We start from the raw sequence: 13,181 nt of genomic DNA on the forward strand, positions 1-13,181 counted from the left end.
CACACGCGCACGCCCTCACAATCTTCATCTTAACATCCCTGATCATCCTCTTGTTTATTTACATCTTTCTAGAAACTTTACGATGCATGAAGCTGCAGTAACACGGTCACGCATGCATCTCATCGTCTTCAGAGACCGAGAGTCAGACACACACGGACAGGAGGAGAGATGCTTTCAAGAACCCACTGGAGCGAATATTCCACTCCAATGCATAAAACCCTACAGGCCATCAAACAATCCACTTCTGAGTTATCATCCACCACACGCGACGATCAAAACACGACCCCGGCACATTCAACACTGTCGCTCTTCAGTTACTGAGTCTGGGGAGAGTATGGTGCTGAAAGACGTCATTGTGACACGCGAGAGAGAGACGGGGTGAAGGAGGCAGAGGGGCCGTGAGGTGCCGTTGAGGCCCCTGGTGTCAGTTATCCCGCGCTCATGCTATGCTTCAGTAATCCTGTGAGATCTCCATCGGATCTAGAACCCTCAGGTCACCGATGAGGAACACAAATCACAAAGATCTCTTTTACAGACGGATGTTTCTTCAAATGCTTTTAAAAACTTCATCCATCTCCATCTCTGAAACAAAGTCGCAGGTTACATAGGTTCTAGGGGTGGGATTCACAGGGTACCATACGATACGATTCACGACACATGCCTAACGATACAGATAATATCATGATGAAGTGATGCTATGATAATCAATATACTGTTTGGCAATTCTAAAACAATACATCATGATATCTGCCTAACTACAAAATGCCTGTGAAGAGGTTGCAACATTTGTTTAACAAAGTCCACAAAACTTTTTTCAGTAGGTAAATGAATTACATATTGGCAACATGAGTAACATCACAAGTAATTAAAATTGTATGCTTTGTATCTTTGTAAACTGACACATTTAAAACATTTAACACACTGAAATATTTTTCACTTCTAAAAGCCTTTTAACATCCATATATATATATTGTTTGAATGTTTATTCATTAACCGCCAGTGAAAAAATTAAAACACACTTAGCTCTACAAATAGAAAATGCTTGACAAAAAGACAAACCCAGATTCCTCTTCACCCAGATCAGGAATCAGAAGTGCACTAATGGAAAGACCCGGACAGTCATTTAATATTTACATCACAGCAGCAGTTCCAGTTAATACAGTAATACAGTAGATGTGCCGCGGCTTCCCCGACGGGAAGGAAAACTAGGTCAGGATGGAAACCAGAATCATATTAAAACTCCATTTCCCCCTGTAAGAAATTAACCAACGAGTGTTTTTGTAACCTGCCCTCTCGTCGCTGGCATTTCAATTTCAGACGCTTGCTTGAGGGTACACATCCAGATTCTTCTTTAATCTACTTCAACATTTCAGAAGAGGAGAACAACAGGATTCTGTGGTACGGATGCATTGATGCTCGGAGACGGATCAGTTGAACTCTTATGAGAAAAAGAGCAAGACGACAGACTGACGACACACCTGACAACAGAGCAGACTACTCAACACAGAAATGCACGCGGGACACTTCAGTCAGACGGGCCACATCGCAGAGAAGACACGCGAGGAAGATGAGATTAGTTCTGTTGAGTTATCACACGGGTACCACACGCTTCTTCTATAGATTTACACTTGTTATACACATCTACAACATCCATTGCTGCTAACAATAGAATAATAAAAATACAACTTTATCTTCCTCAAACTGATTGAACATCTGCAGGATCACAAGTCAGAAGCAGTGGCAGACATTCACGTACAGCGCAGATTCATTTATTATAACAGAAGGTTTTGTTATTTAGAAAGTTAAGTCGTGTTTTAAAGGTGACTTCAGGATCTATAACAGGAAGGAAAACACACAAAACTACAGAAAAATAAAGCAGAACAGCTACAGTAATCACAGCAGGAGTCTAACCAACCATTTCACAAAATAACAATCCAAACACAAAAAAACAGCATTTAGCATCACAGGTTGTGTGCTGGAGAAACAAGTGCACTAAAGAGACTAAAAAGACACAAACTTCCAAGATATACCACACATACACATGAACACGCCCATACACAAACTTTAAACATAAACCACACAACGACACACAAACAGACAAAACACCACACAAACACTTACACATATACTCAAATATATACCACACACACACATCACAAATACACCACAAAACCATACACACAACCGCCACACAAACACACATATACACCAAACACATGCCACGCAATGAACTCCATATAACACACAAATGTCATATATATAACACAAATATATATAGAGGAAAAAAACACACATATATACACCATAAAAACATATATTGGACAAAAGATACACACAAAACACCTCATAAACACACAAATACAAAATTGCTACACAGATACACACACACACACACACATGTACACCGTTAAAACACACACACAAAACACCCCATAAACACACAAATACTGCCACACAAACACCCATTTTTCACAAATGACACACACCAACACACACACACAGACTCAGTCAGTCAGTGATAAGGAAACTTTAGCTTCCCACAACAACAGTTACACAAGAACCCAAAGACATTAGACCAGTAGACATCATTAAACTTCAATAGACAGACTGTCACTAAAAACTGAAATAAAACTTCTTCATTTGTATAACCATAACAACAGCTTTATAAACTAATGTAACCGGAACGCTCCGCACCGCTCTCAGCGGGCCTCGAACCGGGTCGGTCCGGCATGGGAGTCAGGCGTTCTAGCGAGGAGGCTAAAGACCGCAGTCTTTAGCGTCTGTCGCTAGAGAGTCCTTGAGGTCGGGAAGTGAGGTTTACATACTGCACAGCTCTACACTAGCTTGCCTCCGTTACACTAGCATGAAGTCTTAAACTAGCCTTTAACTTTAAACCCAATTCCCATCATTGTGTTCAGTCGCGTCTGTCACGAGCGTGTTGAGATGTTGGCGTGCATGCTAATGTTGAAGCTAATAAAGATCAACCAATCCATGGAAACACAACGATCTCAATCATAGAGCACTTTATTCAAGATTATGACAAACCACATCCCATGTCAACCCTGGAGAATCCAGTCAGGTGGATTTATGTTCCTCCTGCGTCTGCTGAAAAGACACCTCGATAGAGTTTCACCGTCAGACAGGTTTAACCTGACCATTAACTTACACATCATCCAAGAGTCTCTTTTCACGAGCACATGGCCGTCTCCAGACCTCCAGATCTGAACACATACGTGACTAATAATGTCTTCATACCGAACAAGCACTTCTGACGACACATGGGAACTGCGGCCGGATGGGCGAGGAGAGGGTTAAACACAACTTTACTTCCATCCCCTTGAGCTGTGTTCCCATTAGATCCACGCAAACGCCTCTCTCTCTAATCCGGCCGGAGAAAGACATTCATTCATGGGATTAAGTCGCCGGCTGGACGCTTGACAAAATGCCCTCTTAACGGTTTATTAGTATGTCAATCACAGGCGCGGCGTTAAAAAGAAAATTGTGTGAAAGAGCCCCGTCCTCGAATTCTCCAGGAGGTCTGTATCGAATGCCACTGAAACGCAAGAGTTCATTTGGCACGGAGGAATTTCCAACAAGTACATGTCAAACATCTCCTGAGCTCAACCAGACGTTTATCATTTTGAAAGGGCAAATGTGTCCAATCAACTTTAGAAACAATAAGGTTGGGAAATTGACGTACACCAATGGTTAAAATGCAGCTCAACGAAAAGCACAAGCTACACAAAATATTAAAATACCCGCCGATTTATTCAAAGTGAATAACAATTCTGTCTAAGTGAGTATGAAAGGTCAAGTTAAACGGGTTGCTGTTTTATATTAAGTTTAGGAATCCGTTTAAAGATTTAAAAGTAATTGACTGAATATAATAAAGAATTGAGTTTCATCCGTCGGTTCTGACTCACATCTGTGTCACTCACTGCTGGTGTTCTGATCATGTTTAGGTTTGAAACACACAGAGCGGGTTCTCTGCGTGACGATACTTCAGTCGTGACAGAACGTGCCGGAGCTCGTCGTGTTTTGCTGCGAGCAGAAACCGCACACGTCTGTCGTAAAGCACACACAGACAGATTACATGTCAAACCTCATGCTGTCTGATGAGAGAGTCACATGACCTCATTACACCACACGACATCAGTTGAGTCTTAACACAAACTGTAAATGGAAATTTACTCATGAAATGTACTTGAACACGCTAAGTCACTCTGGCAAGTGTCTGTCAAAAGCATGAATATAAATCACACGTTTGTGTTTTTTGAAAATGTGCAATATCAGACATGAACAGAATAAACACGTTACTATTGTAAATACAGACACAGATCTGTCGATGTGATGACGTCTAAACTGCACTGATCTTGTGAAGGGTCGAGATGCCTCAAGTCTCCTCACGGTTTACACGAAGACCGAATTTTCAAAACCGCAGGTCATCACCACGCAAACGCAGTAACCGATCACTGAAGCCAAAATATTTTATTATTATTCGGCCAGGGTGATTTGGTGTATGTTATGGCAAGCATACCGCTATCTCCGCTGTTAAGCGTCAGATTCCTGGCTTCTGGTTGGCCAACACGGCTGTATGCTTAGGGTTATTTCTAAACGACGAAGGAAAAATACTCTTGTACATGTGGACTAGCCGTCAGACTCACTAAAGGAGAAGGATATGTCATCGTTTTAAAATGGATCTGATTCTGCATTACTGCATTTTCAAGTGGATCGATAAAATGCAGTATTCAATTTCACTCGCAATTCGAAACTAAATGAATTTGAGGGCCTGAGATCTTCCCTTTCGCTCTTCTTACACCACAAGACCACAAACTCAATCCCTAAGAGTTCACGTCAATCTTCACGAAGGCCCATACAACATACAGCTTCCAAAAAACATAAGAGATCATTTTAAAATTATTATTTGTTATATTCTGTTAACTTCTAGCACTTTCACTCAAATTTCAAATAAAATTGTTCTTTCTGTTTTCATTTATTTGCAGAAAATGAACACTTGAGAAACAGGTGAAAATAACAGAAAAAATGCTTTTATTTTATTTTATTAAGACCTCTTATACTGCAAAGAAAACTTCCCTCCCGTATAAGAGATGCTCAGTCAAAAGTAGTTTTAAAACTTATCTTAAAACATATTTTTGGGGATAGCGTTTTTATGATGGCTTTATTGTTTTGCTTTTATATTGTTCATTTCATGTGTTTATAAAGTGCCTTGAGAAGCTGCTTTAAAGGCGCTATAAAAATGAAGTCATTATTATTATTATTATTATAAAACAGATTAACTTTTAAACATTTATGATCATTAGTCCTCTTTTTACTAGGACCTCTTTTTTATCACCATTGTTTTAAAGTGAGTATGAATAAGGCATGAACGATTAGCTTTTTTTTATGCAATAGTCATATTTATATTTTTTACAATAGACAGTCATATTTCTATTTCTATGTATTAAGGAAAAATTCAAAACTATGTTACTTAATGTGATAATCTGGATTTTTATCACGATTCTCATATGTGTCTTTCTCATCGCTTTTGAATGACTTTATATCATTCCTGAGGTGTGATCAGTGTCAGGTAAATTACTCTGAAAAAGTAATGAATTACTAATTACTAATAACAATTTTCAATGGTGTAATTAGATAACTGTACAAATTACTCCATCCAAAAAGTATTTTAATGACGTATTATTAATTACTTTCTATATCACACATCCACCTTGATAAATTCATTGATTCAAGGATAGACATGAAACGGCTCTTTTAATTAATTAAAATAAACAATATTAAACTACATAAAGTATTCTTATTAACTGACCAAAGTATACAAATGTGAGAAGTATAAATTAAAGCATGGATTTTAAAGTTAGACTTTTAATTTTGATGTCAATTCCACTTTCTCACACATAAATTACACACAGTATTTAATTCAATCACATCAAAACTAAGTGTAATTAAACTACAGGAAAAATAAGTTACTTAATTACTTAGTTACTAGTTACACCCAACACTGGGTTTGTTTTGTTAGAAATTCAACAGACGCTGAACTGTAATGACCACAATACATCTAGAAGTGATGAATAAATGAAAAAACTATGAAGTGTTCTGTTATGGTTTTCTGTGGCTGTATACAGTAATGGTCAATTAAAAAAGCAACACGAGAAGAGAAAACCTCATTGACCTCAGAAGACAGAAGTCCGGTCAGTTCATACGAGGACTTCACACACATACAGGAGCTCAGACCGGCGTCTCTACACACAGCAGGAGGTTAAACACAACTGACACCCGCACAAAGAATCAATTTGTTCTTTGTGTGAATTTGTATATTCGACACAATACAACACTGTTAACCCCGACACTGAATGAAGTCCAGAGACACAGCGCTGAATTCACGGGGAACCAATTATGAGTGACCACCCAGACATGTGACTGTTGAGTTTGTGTTCATGTAGAGATCGCTCAGAAGGGTTTCAATCTCACGAAGACCTTAACTGAAGCGCTCAACAACCACACAAAACAACAGATTGAGTTCTATGACGTAAAAAGAAATCATTCAAGTTAAACATTCTGTGCAGCTTTGATGTCAGAAATCTCTCAGATAAGCAACATGTGGCCGCTGTACAGATGCTGGAGTTCCTTCATGAATGCCGGAGATGAAGACGTCTCACTTCATTGAGTAAAACCACAAACAATTCTCAGTGTTTCCTTCCGCAGGAAGAAAGCCTTTTATGTTCGATGTCTGAAACCCTGATTATCATCACACATACACCAGATGAACACCACACCTGATCTGTTACCTGCTCACTCCCTTTAAAGAAAAATAAAGGAGGAATAAATCATCCTGCTCTGAAGAGAGAGAGACAATAGTCTCACAGCTGCAGGATTTCCTCCAAAACACTTCCGCTTCGTTGCATCACAGCTGTATTCCAGTGTGGAGCGATAGCACACAGAAAAACATCCTACACACAAACACACACAACCACACACAACCCTGAGCTCAGATCCGGAGTGTCCGCTGCTTTCTATACAATATCACAGATAGAGAGCATGCAAACTATTTCCTGACGGGTCACTATGTGCGTACGCCTCCGTCAAAACAGAAGGACAATCTTTGCGTCCTGAGGTCAAAGGGCAAACGTGACACACTGCCGCTGCAACCCAAATCTCACTGAATTTGAATAAGTATGAGTTCACTGGAAATCACTTTCTTAGTTGGTATTTTTGTCTTGTTTTCCAGTACAAATGTCACAAAATAAATATATGTAAAATTTAAATGTATTTTCTTGATGAGAAAAATGAAAATAAGTCTTGTTTATAGTTGAAAAATATGACATTTCAGTGAATTTGTGCTTAAAACAAGCAAAACAAAATCTGCCAATGGGGTAAGGAAATAATCTAGAGTTAAGGTCACTAAAACTTTTCTTACCCCATTGGCAGATTTTGTTTTGCTTGTTTTAAGCCCAAATTCACTGAACTGTCATTTTTCTGGTCTACATCAAGACATATTTCCTGGGTCATTTTGCTCAACAAGAAATTACATTTACATTTTACATACATATATTTTTAGACATTTGTAGTGGAAAACAAGACAAACATACTAGGTAAGAAAGTGTTTTTTGCAGTGTGGGAGTAGTATGAATAGATTTCTGACATGTTTTATGGTCATGTGACCCGTATGCTCTTTGGCTCTTTGTACCTGGCGTCTGTACAAAACACAAACACAATTTATTCACGAGAAATTAATTAATCTGTTCTTGCATTTAAAAAAACGGACACCGGCTTTGTAGTTTTCTGTTTATTTTATTTGATTAACTTTTGAAATTTGACCGTTGCTCAGCTCCCGTGGCATCATGGGATAGATAAGTGTCCATCCCATCACGAATCTCAGTGGAAGTTGTAGATCATCCGGGTAATTCTCGCCTTCTGTGTTGAGCATACTATGGTTTCGGACATACTACTCATGACTCGTACTCATTTTCGCCTACTATACAGAATGGAAGTGGGCGACTTCAGACCCAGTGCTCTCGCTGCTGCAACACAATAACACAGCTAATGCTTGATGACACCATCACACAAACTCCACACTCATGCACAATAAATAAGAGGTAAACACCACGGCAAAGCAGAAGCAGGGAGAGTGAATAAAGACATCAGGATGTCAACGTGGAGGTATAACCCAAGGAAAAATCTCCCACAATCCTCCACAGGGACAATAAAACATCCATCTGCGAATGAGAGCGAACCACACACACATTCAATAAAACAACTGTACATTGATGAACACACACTGCTCAACCGCTCACAATAAAACCAGAAACAACTAACAAGGATTTTTCTGACGTCATAGTAGGATTCTATAGAGATCATTGGTCAGGTCATGTAAATCTGCCCTCAATCTGTTCAATATAATCCATGTTTCTGAGCGAGCGTGTGGGGGAGGTGAGATGCTGTATGAACGGGTCACAGCTTATATTCGAAACATGTCAATATAATGTACATCTGTCCGTAGATTCTCAGATGAATGTGTATTGAAGGAAGGTAAGATCAGACGCTCTGTGTTCATCTGATACAACCAGAGATTTCATAAAAACTGTGTTTCTTTATTTATCTCAAAGGTGTAATACGACACAGCTAAAACAAATATCATGGTTTGTTTAAGATGTAATGTAATGTGTAACACGATATAAGGTGAAAAAACACTGTATTTTGCACATACGGTGCATGTTTGTATCTCTGTATCTTTGTGAGCAAAATGAAATGAAATAAAAGGTTTTTATATGAACACAGCTACTTTAAACTCTGTATGTGACACCAGCTACAATCATTTTCAACTGGAAGGAAATAAAATAGACACAATTCCCAGAGACAGACCCAAGTCACATGACATGACACAGAATCTGATCATCCTATAACAGCTCTCCAGTAATGCTCCAACAATCAAAAACAGAACCCTAACCCATTAGCGACCACTTAGCATCGTGTCAGCGGGTCTGACATACACAGAAAATGTTTTTATTCAATTACTGGAATAAGCTGAACTCTCACAGCTTCAAGTCCTACAGAGAAATAACTGATAAAACCCCATTCATGAATTCACCGTCACATGGATAAAAGGGTCTGCTTAAAATGTTCATATACAGAGAAACAAAAGAGTAAAATTATCACAACAACTCGGAAAAGGCTTTCATATCTCCTCCAAATCCTCTTGCATTACTACACATCTGAAAATCACATAGATCCTGATCTCATTCTGTTTAAAGAATTTTATAAACTGCAAAAAAATGACTTTCTTAGTATTTTTGTCTTGTTTCAAAAAATTCTTGAAATCAATATGCATTTTCTAAATAATAATAATAATAATCTGGTTTTTGGAGAGTTAATATGAAATTTCTGTGAATTCGTGCTTAAAAATCTGCCAATTGGGTAAAAAAATAATCGTGAATTTAGTTAGAAAAAGGTAAACCTTAATTCAAGATTATTTTTTGCTAATGTTTTTTTTCTTGTTTTAAGTAGAAATTCACTGAAATTTCAGATTTTTGTCTCTAAAAACTTGATTTATTTTCTTAAATCATTTTGCTCATAAAGAAAATACATCTTGATTCAAGAATTTTTAAACATTTGTACTGGAAAACAAGACAAAAATATCAAGTATGAAAGTCATTTTTTGAAGTGTGTTGACATATTTTTTGATAATAACTGTCTGACTGAAACAACACATCACAGCTCTTATGTAAATGAACTGTGGTTTAGTAAAAGTGCAGCCAGTGCTTGTTTTATGGCTATTTGATTATGATTTGTATAGCCACAGTTTCATATCAATTTCAGGGTTAAACTACGGTCAATAACAAAGCCGGCTCAATATGAGGTTACCATGGTTTGACCAAAGTAAACATGTTTGACACTAAGGTTAATTTTCATAAACGATTTTTTAATGACACAAATCATCTGCATTTTACATTCAGAATCAAACGGGATTATTTCACTTCAAAAAGAAAACTGTGTCAGGAAACCCTGTGAAGTTCTTATCCTGTAGTTAAACCACCATCATCATCATAATCATCATCATCATCGCTCAACATGTAGATTTTGATCAGATTTCCATACAAACGCTGTTCACATCATCTCTCTTACTGTAAATAACATCTCCCTTAATCCATCGATTCAATCTGTGCTTCTATTGGCATCCAAGCTGAAATGGCATTATCTCGTGAAATTCAACAATAAGAGTTTTCTCTCTGTGTTTTTCAGTTGTTTGACATCACCTCACTGAAATTCTCTAGACCGTAATTAAGATGTTTTTCATCTAAAACATTCACACTAATCTGACAGAAGCCGACAAACACAGATATTTTAAATTGGATGTCGAATTTGGAATAATAAAGTCTGTCACCATCTGTTGCTGTTCATCAAATAAGTGTGAACGAAGTCCATTGCACATGGAGTCCATAAAAAATTCGGACTCGGTTTGATTTTCTGCGTTTTTCGCATTCGTAGCAAACATTTTGAGAGGCGTTTTGACTTATCATGATAATGGACGGAATCTTTCCATGAATCTCTAATGTTTTTTTTGAGGATCGTTTATTTCATCCATAAGAATTTCACTTTAACCCTTGTATGATGTTCATGTTTTGCTCTAAATGGGTGAATTCTTGTGCTAAATACATATAAATGTCTGAAAAACAAGACATGTTATCACAGACCCAAACACCATACAAGGGTTAACATGAAATTCAACTTGTTTTTATTTTGATGGATCAGGACATGAGCTGAATTTAAACGCTGGTTCTCGAGAGCTCTCTTACGTATGACGTGAGCAACAGATCTGACTTCTGTGTCTGTATCTGTGAAGAAGACAAACAGCTATGTCAAGGATTTTGATAAGTCTTATAAATGTAAATAAATGCTATAATTGTGCAAGAATTACGCAATAAACAATAAATCCCTGACCTGAATGTAAACTTTATAACAGAATGAAATGATAATGTCTCGCTCATGTACACTTTACAGAATAAATGTCATCTCACATTCTGCTTTCATCTTGAAAGAATACGGTGTTAAAATTCCACCTCACGCACGTCTTAACTGAAACAAGACCCGGGAGACGCAGAAGAGCTGAGAAACAAGACAGCTGCTCTTCATCTCAGAGTAAATATTTGAATGTTGGTGGGCTGCACAAATTACAGAGATAACACCAGACATGTCGCCTCCGCATTTCGGCATTTGCAGATGCTTTGAAGATGTTATAATTTATAACAATATTTTGTATTAAAACTAATCTGTCACTCATTTCAACAGTCAGAGTCCACATCACATCCAAGGTCACGCAGAAGAAACCGCTCAGAAAAAAAGTGAATGAATGAAACACTGCAGACAGAACACAACAATACACAAAAGGTCAGTTAAACAATAAAGGGACTGTTCACCCAAAAATAAAAATTCTGTCATCATTTATTCAATCTCGTGTAATTTCATACCTGACTTTGTTCTGATAAACACACAGAGAAAGATATTTGGAAGAATGTGAACCATTTTCAGTTCCGGGACATCATTGACTGCCACAGTAAGACAAATTAAATGGAAAAATATATTTTTCTTCTTCAGAACACAAAAGAAGATATTTTGAAAATGTTGATAACTAAACAACGATGGACCCCATTGTGTTCCACTGTATGAGCACAAAACCACTGAAACATTTCTCAAAATATCTTCTTTTGTGTTTCACTGAAGAAAGAGTCACATACATGTTAACAAACACACGAGAGAGAATACATGAGCGTGCAAATGGGTTTAATAAAATAAAAATTGTGGTGGTTGAAAATATTATTCCTAATGTAAACACTTTAAATGTAATGCGTGTATATGGCACATCTGATCTGACTCAATCACACAGCATTGAACTCCACCAAAAAAATACAGATTAAAATCTTTTCTTATCTTTTATAACACAATTGATCTTTTTTAACTGCTTATATAAGAATGTGAAAGTGAGAGGACTTAACACAACATGCACTAGCGACTGCAGGAATGCTTCAGAAACATGAGACAGGCCAAATAATGCGTAACAACTGAAATATCACAATAAAAACAGTCCAATTTGAATTTTGGCAAATTCACTTTTTCTTAATGTGAGATTTAAACCTCATATATACAACAAATAAACATTTTTAAGGGTTTCACAAAAAAAAGCATAAAATGAAATAACGAGAAGCCAATACACACAAGCACAAATAGTCCCAGAATAACGTGTGCAAATGTCTGAAAATGTCAATCAACTCCAAATAAACTTTCAATAGATTCACCTTCGGAGAAACACACCGTAACTGTTAATGACTGTAACTTTGGTAAACATTACTGTGGTAAACTGTGGTAAAGGGGGTCACTGAGGTAAAACAGGTTACAGGTTTGTTGATAGTGTGGTAAACTGAGGTAAAACAGGTTACAGGCTCGTCGTCGTCACACCTGGATTGACTTCATAACAACGCGACCCACTTTTCTCATATAACACCGAATGTTAAAGCGATCTTACCTCCCGTGCACATTATAAAGAGCGAAAGCAGATTCACGGCTCCTCCGCGTGCGGTTATCGCGCCGCGACGCGGTGATGCGTCCATGTTTCCGGGAGGCGCAGGTAAAACTGGTCCGCAGGTCCGACGCAAAATTCAAGACTCTTTGACGGAAAACAAACAGAAAACAACCGTAAATATAAACCGCCCGTTCCGTGAGTCTAACGACACGAAACGTCTTCACGTCAAGTGTGTTTTATACATGTTCGACTGTTCTAATGAGATCGGATCATAAGATCGGAGGGTCTGACTGCGGCGGCTGTCGGTACGACCCTCGCGCTCATCTGCGACCCGTCATAGAATCCGTGAGACACAGCCGGTCAGTTCATTCGGGTCCCGGGTTCAACCCGCCTTCTCTCTCTCTCTCTCTCTCTCTCTCTCTCTCTCTCTCTCTCTCTGGAGCTTCCGGTTTCATGGCACTTTTTCCATTAGGAGTCCTTTGCTGCATGCAGCTGGCAGCACCGCGAAACAGTCTCATGAACATCAACTCTGAATTACTCTTTTCACTTTTTAAACACATACAGCCACATCGACGCAAAGCGGAAAGGTTCCAGACTCTTAAAAAGAGAAAATGTATAATTGATTGTTAATTGGTATATTTTAAGTAAG

General features: G+C 38.0%; 1 protein-coding gene across 1 annotated transcript in view; it reads right to left on the bottom strand.

The window, feature by feature from the left end:
- The window catches only part of ptk7b (protein tyrosine kinase 7b), a 38,049-nt gene extending 25,132 nt beyond the window's left edge, over nucleotides 1-12,917 (bottom strand). The window contains exon 1 of the mRNA XM_056761394.1: nucleotides 12,536-12,917. Within this exon, the coding sequence (XP_056617372.1) occupies nucleotides 12,536-12,620 (85 nt within the window). The 5' untranslated portion in view covers nucleotides 12,621-12,917. The remainder of the gene's footprint in view (nucleotides 1-12,535) is intronic.
- Between the last annotated feature and the right edge of the window lie 264 nt (nucleotides 12,918-13,181).

This window comes from Triplophysa dalaica, chromosome 11 (assembly GCF_015846415.1).
Source record: "Triplophysa dalaica isolate WHDGS20190420 chromosome 11, ASM1584641v1, whole genome shotgun sequence".
In the NCBI taxonomy this organism is placed as follows: domain Eukaryota; kingdom Metazoa; phylum Chordata; class Actinopteri; order Cypriniformes; family Nemacheilidae; genus Triplophysa; species Triplophysa dalaica.